We start from the raw sequence: 20,968 nt of genomic DNA on the forward strand, positions 1-20,968 counted from the left end.
GTATTCCATAGCTTTGTTCCTTCTTGGTCAAACCGGCGCCGAGTCGAGGACGAGGGACTCGCTATCAGCAAAGGAAAATCATTCAGTTGCTGATCCAGTTGAGCCACAGCTCTAACGTCTAAGCCTAGATGACGCTTCTTTTGGTCGATAGCGAGTCGATCGATTAGGTCAGCTGCGAAGTCTGTTGCTTCGTTCTTAGTAGATGAGGCAATAAGAGGTATGGAACGACAGGCAGAAAATGTGTTTCACCTAGAATGACGTCCATCTCTGCTTTTGAGCTGCGATGTGTCATTGATTTAGTCGTTGTTCTAATGGCTTAGAGAAGAGGACTCTAGTCCTGCAGATACTTGGCCGACACCAAAAGCGAAGTACGGAATGACACCTGACCAATCTAGTCCATTTCGGGTTCACGTTACAAGGCCACAATCTACCTTCCCTTGGAAATAAGTCACGCCTTGAAGATGTTATGGTACATTTTTGATGGCCGTTTAAATCAATGACAGAAGGGTATGAAGGGAACAATATCGCGAAGCTCCTCCAATAGGAGGACTAGTAAGCACCAAGAAAGAAGACAGTAACTAGGCGTCAACCCACGCGAGAATTTGCTAGGCAACAACAAAGAAATACGAGGGAAATAACTCCAGGGCTTATTTGGCCTTTCGCTGTGACGGCAGAAAATTCCCAATAATGAGTGATGGGCTAGAACAACAGCAGTCAGCACCGAGCCATTGCATCGTCTGATGATGTCACTCACATGTTATGGGTATCTCTTCGGATTGTAAACGAGAAGCAACAGGGGATTCCATCTCCAGGGGAGTTGGAATTGGGGTTTTTCAGGGTGCAGCTTGTGAGCATGGCTTTTTGCGTGTTGTCAAAAGCAATAGCTCCGAACTTCTCCCAGTAGCTCACTAGCTGGTCTTCCACGATGATCTCGTGGATTGCAAGCTTTCCCTGAATATGCAAGTCATATTAGACGTTGACCACGGAGATTTATGTCTGCAGATATCACTTACGTCTCGGAGAGTCTCAATCGGTACGCCGATCAACTCTGCCATTTCTTTATTGCCACGGAATATTTCACCCGTTCGTCTCCAGCAACAAGCCGGAATAGCCATACTAGCAAAAACTCGATCATATTCCATCAGGCTTCGTTCAAACCACATCTCCACGAGGATGAGTTCAATGTCGGTCAGGCTCTGCATTCGCTCACGGAACTTCGGCCGAAATTTATCTAATTGTCGGAGGATCTTCTGCCGCGAGGCTTGTTGCAAGTGTCGCTCCATATATTGATTGAGCCTGGCATAACCCTTCACGTAGTTGAATGGGCGAAGGAGTCCCGCGTCGTACTTCGCTTTAAGAAGCTTGTTCATCCGCTCCTCTGGCGGGTCGGACCCTGATGGATCTGCTGCGGTCATGTAATAGGTCTCTCTCGCCTTGTCATTGCTCACTGCAGGTGCAGGCCCTTGTAAAGGTTCACCTTGAGCCTGTTGATTAGGTTGGGGTTGCGCAGGTTGAGACTGCTGAAGAAGGCTTTGACTTGAGTTTCCCAGAGTCGCCATAGAATTGAGTAACGACGGATCCGAGTAAATACCCTGCAGCTCATCATTCTGGAACACACCTCCATCGTCCAAAAGGCTATTGCTCAGAAAGTCACCAAGGAGGTTGTACTCGTTGGTGACCTCTGGTGCATTGAACATGTATGAAGGGTGAAACGTGTGCATGTCCTGGAATTGGCTTTGTCCACCAAGCCATTCGTTGTACCCAATCACTTACTAAAGTCAATATGATGCACTAGACGACTTTATAGGTAGGACTCACTTTGCTGTTGAGCATTAAGACCCTGGCCAGAAGAAGCCATGTTGCCTGGCTGCTGCACAGAAGTTACAGAAGCGGTGGGTAGGCCGATGGACCCGTCGGGTAGCATTTGCTGACCTGCAGCTTCTGGGCCGTCGACGTTTCTGGGCATTTGGACACCGGAATATTCATTATTCGAAGAGCCCTCGTCATCGGCAGCCGAATGATCGTTTTCACTCCGCGACCGTTTTGAAGGTTCCCGAGGCTCATCGTGGCAAAGGTGGCCAATATTTCGTTTTATGCATCGCGTACAGGGTCGCTCCTACATTTCCCGCAAAGCAACAACCGTCAGCAACTAGATCTTCGAAGGGTAATTGCACTCCACGTTTCACAGGAATGCGCTGGAGGGTAGAGCTCAGACGGGTCGTACCGAGTCGCAAGTCATATGCTGTGCCACGCGAGCGAATGCCTTTCTGTTAGCAAATTACTCCTCTAGGCGTGGAGCCCAACAAGTATCAAGGGCGATATTTATTCGGGTTGGTTGAAGTGAGGGGCGAGGAAGGTAATCTTGTTTGAGGGGAAAGACTTTACCGATCGCCGACAGTAAACGCATGCTGCAAACGTGGCACTCTAATTAGCAACGTGGTCGAAACAACAGAGGGGAAAGCTGAGTCGCTGCCTTGATCCTTGTAGGATGCATAGCAAATAGCGCCATACCATGATTGACTTTGCGACGTTTTTTGGGACTTGGGTGAGCCCCCGCGGCAGCACCCTCAGTCTTGAGAGACGGTGTATTCTGCGAGTTGTCCTTCGCACCAGCATCTGCCCCAGTGTGTTCCTCCTCTGTCACATCCGGTTTTCTCTCCGCTGTCCCATTGCTGGTTTGTTGATCGGGGCCTGGACCCGTTGACGCCGCACTTTTCTCCGTCATTGATCGCTAGGCGCAAGGTGTTGCGCAGGGTTCGTTTCGCCGTTAACACTGTTGCTGTCGATTGGAACACAAACGGGGAACAAAATGACCGTCTACAGACATTCGACTGGGTGTGAATGGACCGAACAAGCAGAGGGCGAAGGTATCGGGCTGATCTGTAACGTGAAAATGTGAGGGCACGCGCGATGCGATCGGCTCATCGAAGTTCCCCGCTGGTGCGGGACTTGGATCTTTCATTTCCCGGGCCCCTCCGCATTGGGGTCGGCAGCGGCGAACCCGGTTAGTAGCCTCGGAAAAGCATATGAGCGGCTAACCCATGTGTGACACTATCCCTCACGGTGCGAAGCAAAGCAGCCAATATCAGTTGTTCAAGCGAAAAAGTAAATACAGATTAAACAGAATCCTCGTATTTCTGATGTTAACATATAGGACGACTATCTGTCATTGAATTTAGTTACAAGGTTTCTACCTCGGTTAACTTGCATCTAGCATATGCAGCCACATGCTCTTACACTGGGCGGTTTTGCAGAGTAGGCAGTAGAGTCATTTATTTCCTTTCCAAAATCAGGCTTGTATTAAGTATTTTCTGGGTGGCTAATGACCCGTGAATGATGCCCCATTAGCATCACTAGCCACAAGCTTCTTATATACCCACTAGACTTCTTTGCCTGTATTTAACTAGTGGGGGTCCGCCGTCAATATCTGGCTAGACTCCACTTGGAGCTAGAGGATTTCCAGAACCTGAGTCTTGACAAAGAACGAGGTAGAACGCGATGAGGCCCAGCTTGTCCTGAATAGGAGGACCAGTTCTCCGAGGGGCGGGAATTCGTTTAGCCCCATATATCACTGGTGTCCCGTGAGGGATATATACAGTCGATGCGGTAGACCTTCCAGGTAGCGTCAAACTGGCTCGCGATGCCTTGGTCGACCGTAGGATGTCATATGCCGTCCTGTGCATGACTCATATTCCAAGCTGTCTTGAAGACCGGCATGGGCTTGCATCTTCGGATACGCGCTCCACATGTCGTACAAACTGTAACAGCACAATCGTTTTGGACTTGCCATTGATGCAGATGTTTGTGGGTTCAATCTTCGGGCATAAAAGTTAGACTCAATGCTGCATGCGACCTGCCAATTGCGTCCTTCAAACCGGCAACGGGTGCGGTATTGTTTTGCATTGACTTCAGATGCCCAGTCAGTTGTTTCAGGATATTCGAGACCTCTGGGTCATTTTCAAGCTAAACACGGTATGTCAGCAACAGATATCAAGCACGGTTACAGAGGAGCTGAAAACGCACCTCGTCGAACATCGTTTGGGTTTCTTTTCCTCCCGCAAGGGTAAATTCGGACTGCTTCTGGTTATACTCGTCAGGCAAGCTGTCGACCTGCCGCAGAACAGGGTGCTCCTAAAAAAGGTCAGCGTCATCGTAATTCTCTTAACTTACTCGCGTCAAGGCCACACTTACGTTCTTCGATTGCCTCTTCCTCTCCGCTTCTGCTCGCTTCGCATTTCTCTCCATCTCCTGCAGTTGCTTTTTCTCTCTTTCGAGCATAGCTTCTTCCTTTTCGACTTCAGCCTTCAATAGATCAATACTATCAGTCACTGTGGCTAAAGTAGCCTCCAAGGAACACTGCAAACATGTGTCAGTCATATCTTCAATGAGGTTTATAGAGCGTTACTTACATGCTCCTTGAGCGCTGCCTCGTACTCAAAGACAGAGTCTTTCGTGACTGGAGGAAAAGGCATGCGCGGAAGCCGCTTTCCCAGACTATAGCATTGGAAGATTACAGGTCAGTATGATGATTTCCCTCGAGACAGAAGACCGGGAACTATACTTTTTCACGACAGCTTGAACAGCAGCCTGTGCTTCGATGCGTTTGCCCTCGTTCTGCTGTCTTACAATAACTGGACGCTCCAGGGCCCGAAACATATCGCGCACCCTGTCTTGAACCGGCTCCGGAAGTGTGGACCACTTCTGTTTGATGGTCCTTTCGGAGACCTGCCGGACCTGGGGCTTCAAGTAGGCATAAGGCTTGTTGCGCGCCTCACCCCTTTGCTCGGGTCCATTGCTGGAACGCTTCCGCTTGGGAGGCATGTTTGACCTGTAAATTATCCTATAGGTGAGGGATTAATTTGGATTATATAGCTTTGATCACTTTTGATGTAGTTACACCCACATGCCCAGACGGAACCCGGACGTAGCGTCATCATAATAAACGCGCCGTTGGCCCGTTGCTGAGGAGATCACATGATCATACTGGGTATTCCGGGCTGCGCTAAGCCTTTTGGAGCCGGTGGGGCCACCCCCGCGAGTTAAGTAGTAGTTCTGCCCCTGACGGTGGGTTATCGCTGCTATCTACGGAGTATCTATCTCTCTATCTGTCTATCTACTACGGAGAACTACGGTGTATGTTGCGCCATTTGTTGAAGATCCTCTACAATTACCATGTACATGTATCACTGTTTTACGCGATTCATACTACATCCTAGTGGCTAGATATACGATCGTGAAGACTAATGATCCTTGCTTGAATCAATGATTGGGAAGCAACGAAGGCAGAGCACCAATGGAGAACGAGAAGATCTCGCGGGAGAGCTTATACTCCCGGCAGAATGCATGCATCAAACTAGATACTATGTGGTATTTAGGAAATTAAACCATTATCGCCAATCCAAGTGGGTATTATGGGGTGACATGTAATAGGCCGGGAATTTTAATGTGACTGCAACCAGGTGCGTTGGCACATCAAACCCTGGTCGATGTAGAAATCAAGACGGGCGGCCGTAAAAACAAACGCCTGCATAACCGTTTGAACAATGCGCATCCTTCCAGAAGATCGCTGAACTGCTCCAATGTACAAATGGGTGAAGATCAGCCCATGCTTTCGATAGAATAAAAGAGGTGATCATGGTCGCATAATTGAGGTGACTACCGAGGCATCACCAAACCATTCATGGCCTTTAACTCCGCTAGCTGTGCTTTGAGGATGTCATTGCCGCGCAATACTTCTTCCAACCAGTCAGCCGCCTGCGTGAGCATTGCGCTTTTGCTAAAACCACCGCCTTTTAGGCCAGGGACAAGGGTGCACAGATCATCGAACCCTTGTCTGATCAAGTTTCTTCGCTTTTGCTCCGAAAGAATATGATTGCTTCTCTTTTGTTCTTCGGTCAGGTTCTCTCGTGCGGGCTTTGGACCTTGGGAAAGCCTTGGTTTCCGAACGGCGTCATGTGACATTCGCCTTGATGACGAAGCCTTGGACTTTTTCGATTGTGGCCGCGAGCTTTCCTCGTCTGAGTTTTCGTCTTCTTCCTCCTTGACCAAAACTCTTTGCTTCTTCTTGGGTTGGGAAAGATCTTCCATGCTGTCCTTGAACTCTCTGCGCAAGTTGCTGAGTTGCCCAGCCGCATCTGTATCAGTCCATGTTGCATCATAGTTTCCAGTGATGCGCACTGGGCTCGGCGCTCGAGTATTTGCAGCACTGCTTTGGGCTTCGAAGCATGCCAAGTGACCAAGCAGCTCTTTCGTGCGCTGCTCTTCATCTGGCTGATCCGGCGGTGCAATGTATCCTTGATCCACAAAACTTTCATCCGAGCCCCAATGCAGTGGACGAACCTTGGCGGTCTGCTGTTGCTCCGGGGATATCGGTTCACGGACATCGAAGAGCATCTCTGAGGTGTGGTACCCATGGGGTAACCGAGGACGGGATGAGCTGTTGGGTTGTTTCAAGGGCACATGGCTGGGTTGCGGTTGGAATTTGCCATGAGTGGACATTCTGAGGCTGTTGAAATCTATGTCAGGGGATGGGTATGAATGAGATCCTAAGTTGGTATTGAATTCGGGCCCGTGTATCCCATTATGGTATAGCATGGAAGCAGCCGCGAATATATCTGAGTTGGCACTCAGGTTCCCCGGCATTACGTCCATGAGCGGTTTGTCTATGCTGCGATGAGAGAGGGAGGGTTGTGATGAAAGAGAGGTCGTGGACCCTTCGAAAGTCGGGGGGAGGAGTTCGTCTGAGAAGTCGAAATTGGCGGTGCCAAATGGCTTATTTGGTTGACTCTGCAGCCAAAAGTCACTGGAGAGCTGATTGGAGTTCATCGTAGTAAAGAAGTTATCCAGCATCAATGATTCATCTTGATCCAAGAGCGCCGGCCCGGGAGGTGGCGCAGGAGCAGGTTCGAATGGGGTATCTGTAGGGGAGAGAAAAGAATCTAGAGCCCCTCCACATTAGACAGGACGTGGAAGCAGCGAAGAAATACACTTACAGCCAAAGGGGCCAGGCTGCGGACTATTCTGGCCATTATGTGTCCCCGACCTGTTTGGATCCATGGCGATGATGGTGGAGGGGGGCGAGAGAAGGCAAGTATGTGATATCGCAAAGAGACTCGACCAGCATGTGCTAGTCTTGAATGAGAGCGGCGCCGAAAGACAGTGCCAACATGCCTTGACCGGCAAAGCGGATGCAGGGAAAGAGAATAAACCCTTTCAAGAATGCGATGACAATATGGTTTCAGAGAGCTCCAGTGATACCAATCACCAGAAGATTGGAAGCTAGCTAGCTATAGGGGACGGTGGTCGCGGAGGGAAGTATCAACGGTCGATGGTGCCGGGGAAGTACGGGCGAATGTCTGGAGGTCTAGGATACGAAATACCGTCAACAAGACCAAATTCACTTGACGGAAAAGGCATCCCCCACATTGAAACTGACAGTTAGACGGGAGGGTTGACGGCAGAATCCGGGGATCATGGACAGTGGAGAGAGTAACCGTAGATAGTCAGATCGATCATAGCATTTCAGACAGTCAGTCACCACACGAGTTGCTTCTCGTCGCTGGGAATCCGTCGGCCTTTTCAAGGCAATCACATGCAAAATTCTGGCGCTCCGGCGGAGGTCGCGTGACGTAAACTAATTACCATTGATACCCCCAGTTGCCAGCCACACACCAGGATCAGATCGTGTAATTCTGGTTTTCAGACGGTATGAATCGGACCAATTTCCCAGTCCGGGGAGACTCGACCTTATCCGGCCCGATCGATTCCCATTTCTGGTGCCCATCCAATCTATCCATCCACCTATCCACATCTCCATTCATCCACCATGTACACTCACTCTCTGTCTGTCTGCTTTTTATGTTCTTCCCCGCTGACAGGAATTCTTTTCCTTGATCATCCCTCATCAAGGTGAGCCGTAAAACTGCTCCGGCTCCTCCGATCTGGACGATTCGCTACCATTGTGTCTACTGGAGTTCATACTTTCTTGGCTCCATTACACCAGCTGGTTTCCCCAGGTGACGGCTAGCGGTTGGTTGAATAAACCCCAAGTTTCGAGCGTGGCATAACGGGGGATCGTCGCCTTCCGCCTGGTCTGTAACCCCTGAACCACACCTGGGTTAACGGCCATTCCCCTCGTGTCTTGAACGACCGAGGTCGAATTTCTAATAGTCTGTCGCACGGATCCACGGCCGATCCTACATACAAAAAGGGCTGCCCATCACGGAGCACGTACCACTCTGGGTAACTGCCGCGGAGCCAAGTGTTTGTGTTAGTTTCCTATTCTGTCAAGATCTTTGGGCCGGCTAGAAATGCTTGGATTTTAGTGCAGTATGTCCTGCCACAATCCCTTTGATTTTCTGCAAAATTCATTCGTCTCTTTTTGTGGCCATGGTCTCGATTCTGTTAATCGGTGGTATACTCCCAAGATACAGTCTGACACCAGCAAATAGGTTGTTTCATTGTTTCACAACTCAAATCCAGACTTCAATGGCACGGTCATGGACTAAATGAGTTGGATGCACCATGGACTCGGCCACCATAATTCGCCAGCATCAGAGCAATATCCGTGTTCTACGGCCGTAAGTATTCATTATTCCCATTTTCGGCCACTTCCGGGTGACGTCAAGCACATCAACTACGGATCAATAGGCTGCGTCGATACTGACCGTAACAGAATTCTACGCGCATACGCACTTGGTTATTTATCTTCAACTACTCCTAGAGTAATATCCTGTCTACGGCGAATTCGGGGGCATGGCTTAAGCTTCGGAGAGCAGCTCAAGGAGGTATGTTAATGTTACCCTGATAGCATGAAGCCCGCTGCACCTATGCATCGTTCGTGATACGTATACACACATGGAAATTTTCGCTGCCCTACCCGTCTACCATCAGGATAAAGCCGGTGTACTCACTCTAGCTATGCAGTTGTCCACCACATTGACAAGTACTCTACGGCTGGATGCTTTCCCGGCATTCTGTGCTGTACTCGTAGGGGGCTCAACCGTCATTCCTTTGATTCTCTTACGATGTCTTGCGCATCTCGTTCGTAAGCTGGGTTTAAAACCCGGTCGTTCCAATGCATTGATTCACATGCGACTGGCTAGATTTGTTTCTGCGTTACTGTCCGCTTGGTTCAGTTTTCATATTCTGAATCAGAGGCCTATCAGGTTGCAGAGAGCTTGCGACGAATGTCAAGGTGGTACTGATTCAAAAAATGCTGCAGACCAGAGAAAGCTCGGACCGGAGCCGCATGGCCATCCCCAGTTCGCAGGTAGAACCATGGACCTCACTCTTTTCAGCCTTACAAGAGCGGTCGATTTGATGGTCTACATGGGTTGGGCAAATTGGCGGCGATGGCGAAAGTCAAAAAATCAGTGGAGTCTAATGGAGCGTGTTGCTCCTCAACTCGCAGATGCGGGTGTGTTCGCCACGAGCGCAGCGATAGTTATGTGGGCATGGTTTTATATGCCTGAGAGGCTACCAAGGTCTTACGGTAAATGGATAGGAGAAGTAGCAAAGGTGGATGGCCGCCTGATCGAAGCACTTCGCCGTGCTAGGCAGGGTGTCTTTGTGTACGGAAAAGACACCGGGCAAGCATCACTACTTCAGTCCATGTGCAAAGATTATAATTGGCCCGTGGAATGGGGAGACCCTTCCAAGACCATCCCGATACCGTGTGAGATGGTCCACATGGGTAGTGGTCATAGCTGTGAAAAGCATGCTCTGTCTCGATTCACTCGAACATTCAGTTTCGCCTGTGCTACCTACATACCTTTACAGATCATCTTTCGTTTGCGGTCAGTAAAGTCCATGGCATCCCTCAAACAGCCCATAGCTGCTGCCTTGCGCTCATCTGCCTTCCTTGCTTCATTTGTGAGCTTGTTCTACTACTCTGTCTGTCTTGCAAGAACAAGGATCGGCCCCAAAGTATTTCACCGCGGAACAGTAACTCCAATGATGTGGGATTCTGGGCTCTGTGTCGGCGCCGGATGCCTGATGTGCGGTTGGAGCATACTCGTGGAGAACGCACGGAAGCGACAGGAGATTTCACTATTTGTGGCTCCCAGGGCTGCTGCAACTGTTCTGCCAAGATATTACGAGAAACAGGTGAGTTCAAATACTTCCATATCACCCAGTGGTTGCAGAGCTTGGAAGTTGTCACACTCGTCTTGCCGCTCTCTGCGCCATCCCATTCTAGCTTCGTCGAACATTGTACCACTTTCTAACCGTTGTGGCTTATCTAGTATCAACACCGGGAACGTATAGCATTTTCTATCAGCGCCGCCATTCTTCTGACTTGTCTCCAAGAGAGGCCTGATATGGTTCGGGGTGTATTCGGTCGGATCGGTAGAAGCGTGCTGGCGTGATTGCGCTGAGCGAATGGCGATTGCGACCGGACCTTTACATGTATAGACTTATTGTTGTTTCTTTCGTCACTCTCATTGTAATTATACAGAGTATCATTAGCGGTTCTGATATGTATTATTATGCCATCATTATTCGTCGAGGATTGAATGAACAAAAGCAAGCAATCTAGCCAAGTCTGTAGGTTTTTCTCTCTCAGATAAAGCCATAGGCAAAGAATCGTCATCTTGGTCAAGCGCAAATCTCCCGACCAGATAAGATTATCTGATCTCATATTTTTCTCCTGGCCCATCATAGATGCCCGTTATTGGGAAACCGGCACCCCAAATTTGGGAAAGCCCAAGAATAGAAACCTGACGATCTCCTTAGATCTTCAAAGTGTCTAGAAGCTCACCTGAAACAGAAGACAAGTGTTTTAGAGCTAATTTTGACCCTGGGGAAGATCAATCATTCTTGACTTTACATTGGCAAGATAAAGGGGTTTTTGATAGGACCAATATTCGGAGTATCGCTTCATCGGATATTCCTGCTGCCAGGATGATTCTCAACAAGCTCTCTCTGGGTTTGAGACATCATTACATATTACTGGTAGTACTGCGTACCTTAGTATATCTAAAAGTGCTCTAATTGGAACAAAAGGCATGTAGTCACATCATGATAGAACTTCGTTATAAACTTGTGGCATGCTACTATAGTAAGTACCAACTACTAGTACTTACTTGCCCTAGAGGTATATATTACCGAGGCCACACTAGTAGTATCACAGTGGTTCACATCTGCTTGCTAGTAGTCGTTCTCATACAGCCAAGCATCAATGTTATATACAAATAATCGCAATGAGAACCAAGGTGCTTAACTTGTCCAAATCTCCTACATAGACTAAGTTCAAAGCCCCTAGCAAGGTGGAAGAGATGCTGAATCTGGTAGTTTGGGATAGAATGTCCTAAAACAGACAAGTCCCGGCTACCATCGGACGCGCGGAACAAGGAAGGCGGCATTATAGGCGGTATAATACAACCGACAGAAAAGCATTGCCTGATCATATCACGTGCTTCAGGTACCTTATCCCAATCGGAGTTCTAGATGGCATCTCTCCATATCTCCCCGCAGCACATATAATCATTGACGATGTTCTCGCGCCCGATCTCCTCATGGGGTCGGCTTCCTTGGTCGGGCCCCGGCCTCCGCCCGGCCACCATCACAAATACACGATGTGTTGACTCTGGGAGGAGATTCTTCACTCACAATTCATGTCTCCGGCAGAATATCAACGCACCTTTCAATACGCCACAGTCGAAAAAGCGCAATGCGTCGACAATGTATGTTGAAGGATCGCAATGGCATTGGCAGTTTCTTGTCTAATAGGCTATAGGTACTATACAGCCAGTCTTATTCTCGGAACCGTTGCGCTTGCCTATGGCTCCGTCCCTCTGTACAAAATGGTTCGACAACCCTGCCCTTGAATTCTAGTCTGCGGCAGAGGCTAACGGCTTCACTCATACAGATCTGCCAACAAACCGGCTGGAACGGTCAACCCGTAGCTACACACCGTGTAGGTGACGGCGATACCTCTTCCCGCGTCACTCCGGTCACCGACTCTCGTCGTTTGAGAATCACGTTTAATGGATCAGTTTCGGATGTTTTACCATGGAAGTTTACACCGCAACAACGTGAAGTTCGAGTTCTTCCGGGCGAGACAGCACTTGCATTCTTCACAGCGACAAACAAGGGCCCAACGGATATCATTGGTGTAGCGACGTATAGTGTCACTCCCGGACAGGTTGCTCCCTATTTCAGCAAGATTCAATGCTTTTGCTTCGACGAGCAGAAGCTGAATGCTGGAGAGTCGGTTGACATGCCGGTGTTCTTCTTCATCGACCCTGACTTTGCCAATGATCCGGCAATGAAGGGCATTGACACAATTACGCTCTCATATACCTTCTTCAGTAAGTTTCCAGATCAAACCAATGATGAGGTATTATGTGGCTAATCAATGTGAAACAGAGGCGCGATATGATGACAATGGTGTCTTGAAGCCATTGCCGTCGAGCTAATGGCGTGACTGATTGTTATGTACTACATATCAGGAGCCAAGCGATTGGGCTCTCTACGACAACAGACTCACAGTAAAATGCTTTTGGAACGTATATACCCGAATCACCCTGGCCTTGTGACATCCAACGGAATGTCCCAGAGACCTGGCTCGCTCCGATGTGACTCTCCGAGCAAATTCGGAAGACCCATCTCTCCTCTTGCAAGGGCCAATTATGAAAACCTGAACCTAATGGTCCCAAGCACCCCACTGACCATCTTTGTATCATAGATAGAGCATGTACATACAGAGAACTACTGAAGCTTTTCGTATGGAATGGGCGGGGTGACATATCATGTATAGTATTTAGGCGTTCAAACGTGAAATATAAAGGAATCATTGTTATACATCCATCACCTCAATGTAGACAATGGTTTATAGTGTTCCTCTGGCTACTACGTACTTGACCGTCTCGATTGTACTAGATCTACAATGATTTTGCACGGCCGAACGTGATTGGTGAATACGCTGCATAGTCAGCATAGCGCACGGACCGCCAATTAAGCTCGCGTGTCACGCCCGACGCGTCTGCGCTCGGCCTAAGCTATCTATCGGCTCTGAAGGGAAAGCATACTGCTGAGTGAAGACCTAGAAGCCTTTAACTATTGAACTGCACACTCAATTGCAAAAATGGCCTTGCTAGTCGACAAACTGCGGCCGCGGTCGCTAGATGCCCTCACATATCATCCCGAGCTGTCCGCGCGACTGAAATCATTGGTAAGGCAAATCAAGCTCATACTATCCACCTCGAGTGCAATCCTCACATTGATGTTTGTTTCTAGGCGCAAAGCGGCGACTTCCCCCATCTGCTCATGTACGGACCCTCAGGCGCAGGTAAAAAGACACGAACCATCGCGACGCTCAAAGAATTGTACGGTTCCGGAGTCGAAAAGATCAAGATCGACGCTAGAGTCTTTCAAACGACAAGCAACCGCAAGCTCGAGTTCAATATAGTGTCTTCGGTCTATCACTTGGAGATCACCCCATCGGATGTTGGAAACTATGATCGTGTCGTTGTGCAGGAGCTGTTGAAGGAGATTGCCCAGACCCAGCAGGTCGATCTCGCGGCGAAGCAGCGCTTCAAGGTCGTTGTGATCAACGAGGCCGATCATCTTACTCGTGATGCGCAGGCGGCGCTGAGACGGACGATGGAGAAGTACAGTCCCAACTTGAGGTTGATTTTGTTGGCCAATAGCACCTCGAATATTATCGCTCCTATCCGGTCCCGTACCCTGCTGGTCAGGGTTGCTGCTCCGAATGAAGAGGAAATCTGCACTGTACTGAGGAACGCGGCTAAGAAGGAAGGATGGCCTGAGGCAAGCGGGTTGAATAAGAGGATAGCTAAGGAGAGTGGGCGTAATCTTCGTCGCGCACTCCTTATGTTTGAGGCTATCTATGCTCAGAAGTACGTAACAAATTAGTTGTCTATTGGGGTGCCAGGGCTAACTTGATTCGCTTCTGTTTCTAGTGAGAAAGTGACGGATACCACGCTCATCCCACCACCCGACTGGGAAGCTTTGATTGCGTTGACAGCCGAGGAGATACTGGCTGAGCGATCGCCAGCTCGTCTGTTGCAAGTCCGCGCACGCTTATACGACCTTTTGACGCATTGCATACCACCGACTACTATTATCAAGGTTCGATCAGGACGTTTTAGGTGACTGGATTAGAGATTCTAACTGGGATCTAGTCTTTGACATTCAACCTGATCACAAAGGTCGACGATGCTCTAAAGCCTGATGTCATCAGGTGGTCGGCGTTCTATGAGCACAGGATCACTCAAGGCAGCGTAAGGGCTCTCACTTGCTGCATGAATGTCGAAGATAAACGGCTAATATCCTTCGCAGAAAGTAATCTTCCACCTCGAAGCTTTCGTTGCCAAGTTCATGCGCATATACGAAAGGTTCGACCACCCCCAAATACCCCGAATCAGCTCAATTTATTCGCTAACCCGTGCACAGTTATCTTATGGGCATGGAATTTTAAAATCACGAAGATAATAATACCCAACGATTCTTAATGACTTCATTGTACACTACCGGGGGTCGTATCTCATCTGGATCACTATGGGACTCGTAGCTGAAACCCACCCCAGTATTTCTAGCATTATTTACTCCTGTATCTCTTAGATACCATAAAATCAAGATATATCTTGCATTAAACGAATGCACACTGAAACCCTGGTCCCAGCTAACAGGAAGCAAATCAACAACACCCAACTAAGCACAAGCAAAGCACTATACCAAGCCAACCACGAACCACCAACCAACAACTAGTACACCCTCGTATCCCCCAAACCCAAGCCAACGGCATGTGATCAAGCATCAAGATCAACCGAAAACAGCCAGGAACAAAACACGAAGTGGGCGTTAACTTCTCCACAGAACCTTGGTAGAGATGACATCTTGATCGTCTAGATGGCTAGTAGATAGACTACGTCATCATCCCATGGGGTGATGATCCACCACAACCACAACCACAACCACAACCACAACCATATCCCCCGACTTCTCCCCGAGACTCTGAACTACTTACCTACCTTCAAGAATTAATTATCTATTCATCAAATATCGTACATAAGTGAAATCACTTTGAATAATGTCTGGCACTAATCTCATGGATATCGAGCCTGGTGGTGAGAACACGCAGTATGTCTAGCTTTACTACAACTGTTTCTTAAGGTTGAATTTAATGCTAATGGTGGTTGTACTAGGTATGAATCTATCCGGTTGTTTACGGAGACACCGGCGAAGCAGACGGGGCAGTTGGGTGGTATGTTCTACTATCTTCATCTTATCCTATGGTTTTATGGCAGCCGACTAAGTTGCTCGCAGGACACTCCCAACATACCGTCAGCGAGATGAGAACAACACTTGACGACGACCGGAACGGAAACGAGGAGCAGTATAGGGATACGCCCCTGGCACGACAGCTGGAGAAGGGCGAGGGTACGACGGGTCTTACGGGAATCACAGATATAGGTAGGTACAGTATAGTTTGATATTTCTCTTTTTCCTAACTCCGCATATTCATATGAAAATACATCGACACCTGCGACAAAGCGGGAAAGAAAAATAAATAAAACATGACAGATATAGAGAGTCTAGAAGCTGATGATGATGATAATGTACACAAGACCTGAAGCCCGAAACCCCAGAAGAGGGTGCTGCGCTGGCGGCGAAAATCAGGAGAGAACAAGGGTATGGACCTGGTTCGGGCGTCGGGGCTTAGATGTCATGACGTTGTGATTGAACCGGGGTGGATTGACGTGATTGAGAGGTTTGGTTGAGAGAAAGCGCTTTGAATTATTGGGGGGCAGAGGGGCTGGAGGAGGACGAGGTCGAGGTCGGGGGGTTCGGTAGGTCCTGAGTACCGAGGGCTGGGCTTCTGCGTGCGCGTTTGAGGCTCTCCAGAGTCACTCCATTGCCAAGTTTCGTCAGTCCAACGACCGGCGGGTCGCCCTTCTTCACGAATTCCCAGAGGCCTGTCGCAGTTGTATTATTAGTTCACCGTATGTTGATAATTGGAAATATATGATTAAGTGAGAGTAACATACCGGGCAGCTTGTGACCGGCCAGACGGAAGGCCTCCCTGGCGACCTTTTCGTGCAGATCACCCTTGAGCTCAAAGACGATTCTGCTCACGCCAACCTTCGCAGTCCAGTAGTCGAACTTTCCCTTACCCTTACCCATACGCTGTTCATTGCCCTTGGTGTAGACACCGATGTTTGCGCTCACGCGCTTGTACAATGTGTAGTTCATACCCCTCAGACGTCTCTTAATCGTATCCTCTGCAATTTTCAACGACGAAGCGGGCAACCGGCGGTCGTGATCCTTCATCCGCAAACCATAATCACCCCAGACGACAGTGGTACCGCGGGAAGAACCACCAGTTGCGACATGCGGACGACCCTTCGGGGACTTGGATCTCTCAGCGAACTTAGGAGTAAGCCAATCGAGGGCAGGCGAGGTCGTCGAGAAGCATCGCGATAGCGGGAAAGCCGTGAATGGCGTCGACAGACCTACTGTACGGCATCGGAGTCAGGATATAAAAAACTTTTCTTGGGGAGGCTTGCGGGAATCTCACACGACGGCCGGAGGAAGGCCATCTGAGGCCCCGAGAACATCTTCAGCTGCGGACCCATTGTGAATCGTGGCAATCGGCCCTGCTTGGACTGAATGGGGGGACCGGAAGGATGATGGATGGACCGCAGACTGACTTTCAGGCCATCGGCTTCACTCCAGCGCCGATTCCACTTCCCGAAAGGGAAGAAAGTGCTGCGCACGTGCCACACGCGTGCCACCCTTAGGTAAGCCAATTAAGTCACGTCTCCCGCCGGCGAGCTCCAGGCAGCGCGTCGTGTTTCTTGGGAAGCTGCCTGTGCTGTGCTAGTTGGGTGTGCGTCAGCATCGTTTCTGGGTCGCTTAAATATCCTGCTCAACCATTGCGCTCCGGGGCATGCTCCATTAATCATCTGTCGCCATGCCTGCTGATATTCGGAGCTTTTTTGGCGGCAAGTCTAGTCAAGGCTCCAACCCATCTCCCGCAAAGCCCGCGCCGAAGAAAGAGGTATGTGAATCCCCCATTGCGCATAAGCAATTCATGCTGCATGCGAATCGCCGTTGCATTTACTGACGTTGGTACCAAATTAGGAGCCTTCCACGAGAAAAAAGAGTAAGAGAACCGGTTATCAGTTTTGTCCCGCAATATCTTATTGATGCGCGTACAGGGACTAGAAAGGTTGTAGACGACAGTGATGAGGAAGAGGTTGTCGCTACCAAGACCACAAGCCCGAAGGTGAAGGCTCCGAGCAAGCCGTATGTCTGCCCTAATGCGACTCTACCCGCTGTATTTGCTAACATTTACTCAGAAAGCCAGAAGTATCGAAGGGTGAACCCACAACTTCGTCAGACTATTTCGCATCTAGCAAGAAGAGAGGCAGGCCTGCCAAGGAGACCAAGACATCCCAGCCTGCTGTCACCGAAGAACCTGAAGCGAAGCCGTCCCCGAAACCGAAAAAGTCTACGAGCACCGAAAAACCTGCACCAAGACCTCAACGCGGTACACGAAAGGCTACCACAATCGTTGAGGATGATGAACTCGGTGACGATGACATCCATGCGACAGAGTACAAGAAACCAGGCAAGGGGGATGATGATTATGTCGAGGAGGAGGACAAGGACAGCGACAGTGATTTCGAGGAACTTGCGGTAAAGCCAGCCAGTGCCGCCTCCGGAAGACAGGGACGAAAGAAGCAGGCAGCCGCGGAATCGGATGAGGATGTGGTTATGGAGGACCTGCCCAAGCGACCTTCCAGAGCTGCCAAGTCAGCCGCCTCTCAACCAGCGCGCAAACGCAAATCTGAAGTTCTTGAGAAGGACGAGGATTATGACACCAAGAATAGTCCTAAAAAGGCCGCAGAGACGAAAGCCGCTCCCCGTACACCTAAGAAGCCAAGGGCATCTGCAAAAACAGATCGACCTGAAAGCAAGGAGATTCAGGATATATTTGACAGCATACCTACGATCAGACCACCCTCTCCGCCCCGCGAGACTGGTGAAAAGGCCAAGTTCAACTACGCTGCTCACGCACAGCGCTCGCGGTCACCAGTAGCTGGGGGCGCGGACATACCACAGGGAGCGGAAAATTGTCTTGCAGGGCTGTCTTTCGTTTTTACTGGTGTCTTGGACACGCTCGGCCGCGACGAAGGGCAAAACTTGGTGAAGAAGTATGGTGGTAAAGTCACTGGGGCACCGAGTTCCAAAACCAGCTATGTTGTCCTAGGAGCGGATGCCGGACCTAAAAAGCTGGCAACGATTAAGCAGCACAACCTAAAGACAATCAACGAGGAGGGGCTTTTTGAGCTTATCCGTCGACTTCCAGCCAATGGTGGAGATGGCAAAGCGGCAGAGCAACATGAGGCGAAAAAGAAAGCAGAGGAAGAAAAAATTCGCGCGATGGCCGCTGAGATCGACCGCGAGGAGAAGCGCAAGGCGGCGGCCGCGCGCAACACGGCTCCCTCAGGACCTCAACCGCCTTCAAGTTCGCAAAGTACGACGCAAAGCACGAAGACTGACGACCGCCTGTGGACCACCAAATATGCGCCGACATCGATGAATATGATTTGTGGTAACAAAGGTGTTGTCGAGAAACTACAGAACTGGCTTCGCGACTGGCACAAGAATGCCAAAGCTGGTTTCAACAAGCCAGGGAAGGATGGGTCAGGAATGTATCGCTCTGTCATGATTCACGGACCGCCTGGAATTGGCAAGACCACAGCAGCACATCTGGTGGCAAAGCTAGAAGGGTACGATGTCGTGGAGACGAATGCAAGTGACACAAGAAGCAAGAAGCTCGTGGAAAACGGCCTTCTCGGTGTTTTGGATACGACTTCGCTACAAGGCTACTTTTCGGGTGTTGGAAAAAAGGTGGAAAGTGCGAAGAAGAACCTGGTCCTCATCATGGATGAAGTTGACGGCATGTCCGCTGGTGATAGAGGTGGTGTGGGAGCACTTGCCTCTATTGCTAAGAAGACTCACATCCCCCTGATTTTGATCTGTAACGAGCGAAGGCTCCCGAAAATGAAGCCTTTCGATCATGTCACATATGAACTGCCGTTCAGGCGGCCGACGGCCGAGCAGATTAGAGCCCGACTGTCGACCATCTGCTTCCGCGAGGGCTTGAGGATCCCGCCTCAGGTCTTGGACAGTCTGATTGAAGGCACCAACGCGGACATCCGGCAAGTTATCAACATGCTTTCAACCGTGAAATTAGACCAGACAAACCTAGACTTCGAAAAGGGGAAGCAAATGTCTAAAGCATGGGAAAAGCACATCGTTCTGAAGCCCTGGGATATTGTCGGCAAGATTCTCAGTGCGCAAATGTTCTCGCCCAGCTCAAAGGCTACTTTGAATGATAAAATCGAACTCTACTTCAACGATCACGAGTTCAGTCCTCTGATGCTTCAAGAGAACTACCTGAAAACACGACCGGCGTTGACTGGCGCCTATCATGGCAGAGAACAGAAGCTGAAACAACTTGAACTAATGGACAACGCTGCTTCAAGTATCAGTGATGGTGATCTCGTTGACAAGATGATTCATGGTACTCAGCAGCAATGGAGTCTGATGCCTACCCATGCCGTGTTCAGTTTTGTCCGGCCAGCCAGCTTTACGTACGGTAACATGATGGAGCGGCCCGGGTTTACTAGTTGGCTGGGACAGAACAGTAAACAAGGTTTGTGCGATCTGTTGGCTATAATAGTCTCCAGTGCTAACACCGATTATAGGCAAGCTTTGGCGTTACATCAAAGAAATTCAGGGTCATATGCGTCTTCGCGCATCTGGTGATCGAGATGAGATTCGACAACAGTATATGCCGCTCCTCTGGGACAGGCTAGTCCGCCGATTAATGGTGGAAGGCAAGGATAGTGTCGACGATGTCATTGATTTCATGGACAGCTACTTCCTTACGCGCGAGGACTGGGATGCCTTGGTAGAACTTGGGCTGGGACCTATGGATGAATCCAATGTGAAGCTGCAGACACAGACGAAAGCAGCATTCACACGGATTTATAACCAGCGCTCCCATCCTCTCCCCTTCATCAAGGCCAGCAGTATTGCTGCTCCGAAGAAGATGCCGAAGGAGAAGCCCGACATCGAAGATGCCCTTGAGGAGTCGGATGAGGAAGAGGTGCTCGAAGATGACTCGAAGGACAACGACGAGAACGAAGAGCTCGATTTGAAGAAGGATAAGTATGTTCGCGTGCCCAAGAAGGCTGCGAAGGGCGGAGCAGCCAAAGGAAAGAAATCAAAGAAGGCAGCAGCGGGTGATGATGATTTCATCGACGACGAGGAAGAGAAACCTAAGAAGGCTCGAGGCCGGAAACCCAAGGCCAAATGATCTAGAAAACGGGAGAGCGACAGAGTCATCACCTCCAGTTTATGTCCATGTATTATCAGTTCTGTTAGTATAATGAGCGGGCTACTAGCGATGTCACCATCAGCAGTGGATGATTATTGTTTTTGTGTGATTGCCATAGCACTATCTTGGAATGAATTACTCCAATTGTATAATAGACCATATTATAGAATTCCAAGGTTGTACTGTGATCTCTTCATTGCTTCGTATACTGGGTAGTACCCCGCATCTATCCATCGCCGGAACCAAAGAGTTGCACACTGTAAAGAATACGGGAATTCAATACTAAGGTATGTCCCTCGGTAGCTAATTTGCCTTGCATAGACTAGTAACCGTGCAAGCATAAGGGGACCAACCCCTTGGGTCCGACAAAGGAGACGTTGGTTTGTGTCAGAGGAACAACAATAAGGGCAGGCGGGAAAATGGCATGGGCGGCGGCGGTGCGGAGATCGGCCACGGGATCTCCAGGCCATCCATCTTCTGCCCGCGACGGCTGAGCCTGCAAGTGCTTTTGATCCCCACACAACCTCATCGCCGCAGGACGCTCTTCCTCGTCCCTTTGCGTTGCTTATCCCTCATTTCTTACTATCA

At 49.5% G+C, this 20,968-nt stretch overlaps 9 protein-coding genes across 9 annotated transcripts; 5 read left to right on the forward strand and 4 right to left on the reverse strand.

The window, feature by feature from the left end:
* Positions 1-647: 647 nt before the first annotated feature.
* Positions 648-2,407, reverse strand: acuM (gluconeogenesis transcription factor RDS2; the record flags this gene model as incomplete). The annotated part of the gene is made up of 6 exons (XM_035501091.1): positions 648-699; positions 755-951; positions 1,014-1,768; positions 1,819-1,958; positions 2,107-2,242; positions 2,386-2,407. The coding sequence occupies 6 exons, from the start codon at positions 2,405-2,407 to the stop codon at positions 648-650; spliced, it is 1,302 nt and encodes a 433-aa protein (XP_035356984.1).
* A 1,403-nt stretch (positions 2,408-3,810) lies between these two features.
* Positions 3,811-4,821, reverse strand: AtWU_05982 (uncharacterized protein; the record flags this gene model as incomplete). Its single annotated transcript, XM_035501092.1, has 5 exons — positions 3,811-3,963; positions 4,024-4,131; positions 4,192-4,356; positions 4,410-4,494; positions 4,562-4,821. The coding sequence occupies 5 exons, from the start codon at positions 4,819-4,821 to the stop codon at positions 3,811-3,813; spliced, it is 771 nt and encodes a 256-aa protein (XP_035356985.1).
* Positions 4,822-5,655: 834 nt separating this feature from the next.
* Positions 5,656-7,056, reverse strand: AtWU_05983 (basic helix-loop-helix domain-containing protein; the record flags this gene model as incomplete). The annotated part of the gene is made up of 2 exons (XM_035501093.1): positions 5,656-6,938; positions 6,993-7,056. The coding sequence occupies 2 exons, from the start codon at positions 7,054-7,056 to the stop codon at positions 5,656-5,658; spliced, it is 1,347 nt and encodes a 448-aa protein (XP_035356986.1).
* A 1,467-nt stretch (positions 7,057-8,523) lies between these two features.
* On the forward strand, positions 8,524-10,367 carry AtWU_05984 (uncharacterized protein; the record flags this gene model as incomplete). The annotated part of the gene is made up of 4 exons (XM_035501094.1): positions 8,524-8,579; positions 8,675-8,786; positions 8,926-10,107; positions 10,245-10,367. 4 exons carry the CDS (start codon positions 8,524-8,526, stop codon positions 10,365-10,367), a joined length of 1,473 nt encoding a protein of 490 aa, XP_035356987.1.
* A 1,126-nt stretch (positions 10,368-11,493) lies between these two features.
* AtWU_05985 (cytochrome c oxidase assembly protein) lies at positions 11,494-12,419 on the forward strand (the record flags this gene model as incomplete). Its single annotated transcript, XM_035501095.1, has 4 exons — positions 11,494-11,684; positions 11,738-11,807; positions 11,870-12,311; positions 12,370-12,419. The coding sequence occupies 4 exons, from the start codon at positions 11,494-11,496 to the stop codon at positions 12,417-12,419; spliced, it is 753 nt and encodes a 250-aa protein (XP_035356988.1).
* Positions 12,420-13,087: 668 nt separating this feature from the next.
* AtWU_05986 (replication factor C subunit 5) lies at positions 13,088-14,443 on the forward strand (the record flags this gene model as incomplete). The annotated part of the gene is made up of 6 exons (XM_035501096.1): positions 13,088-13,174; positions 13,240-13,862; positions 13,926-14,094; positions 14,148-14,246; positions 14,305-14,360; positions 14,419-14,443. 6 exons carry the CDS (start codon positions 13,088-13,090, stop codon positions 14,441-14,443), a joined length of 1,059 nt encoding a protein of 352 aa, XP_035356989.1.
* A 612-nt stretch (positions 14,444-15,055) lies between these two features.
* AtWU_05987 (WD domain, G-beta repeat family protein) lies at positions 15,056-15,688 on the forward strand (the record flags this gene model as incomplete). The annotated part of the gene is made up of 4 exons (XM_035501097.1): positions 15,056-15,105; positions 15,171-15,229; positions 15,292-15,438; positions 15,594-15,688. The coding sequence occupies 4 exons, from the start codon at positions 15,056-15,058 to the stop codon at positions 15,686-15,688; spliced, it is 351 nt and encodes a 116-aa protein (XP_035356990.1).
* A 74-nt stretch (positions 15,689-15,762) lies between these two features.
* AtWU_05988 (mitochondrial 54S ribosomal protein uL16m) lies at positions 15,763-16,601 on the reverse strand (the record flags this gene model as incomplete). Its single annotated transcript, XM_035501098.1, has 3 exons — positions 15,763-15,941; positions 16,014-16,481; positions 16,544-16,601. The coding sequence occupies 3 exons, from the start codon at positions 16,599-16,601 to the stop codon at positions 15,763-15,765; spliced, it is 705 nt and encodes a 234-aa protein (XP_035356991.1).
* Positions 16,602-16,939: 338 nt separating this feature from the next.
* AtWU_05989 (replication factor C subunit 1) lies at positions 16,940-20,359 on the forward strand (the record flags this gene model as incomplete). The annotated part of the gene is made up of 5 exons (XM_035501099.1): positions 16,940-17,026; positions 17,110-17,131; positions 17,187-17,274; positions 17,328-19,693; positions 19,746-20,359. The coding sequence occupies 5 exons, from the start codon at positions 16,940-16,942 to the stop codon at positions 20,357-20,359; spliced, it is 3,177 nt and encodes a 1,058-aa protein (XP_035356992.1).
* Between the last annotated feature and the right edge of the window lie 609 nt (positions 20,360-20,968).

Source organism: Aspergillus tubingensis (genome assembly GCF_013340325.1).
Source record: "Aspergillus tubingensis WU-2223L DNA, scaffold_7, whole genome shotgun sequence".
NCBI lineage: Eukaryota > Fungi > Ascomycota > Eurotiomycetes > Eurotiales > Aspergillaceae > Aspergillus > Aspergillus tubingensis.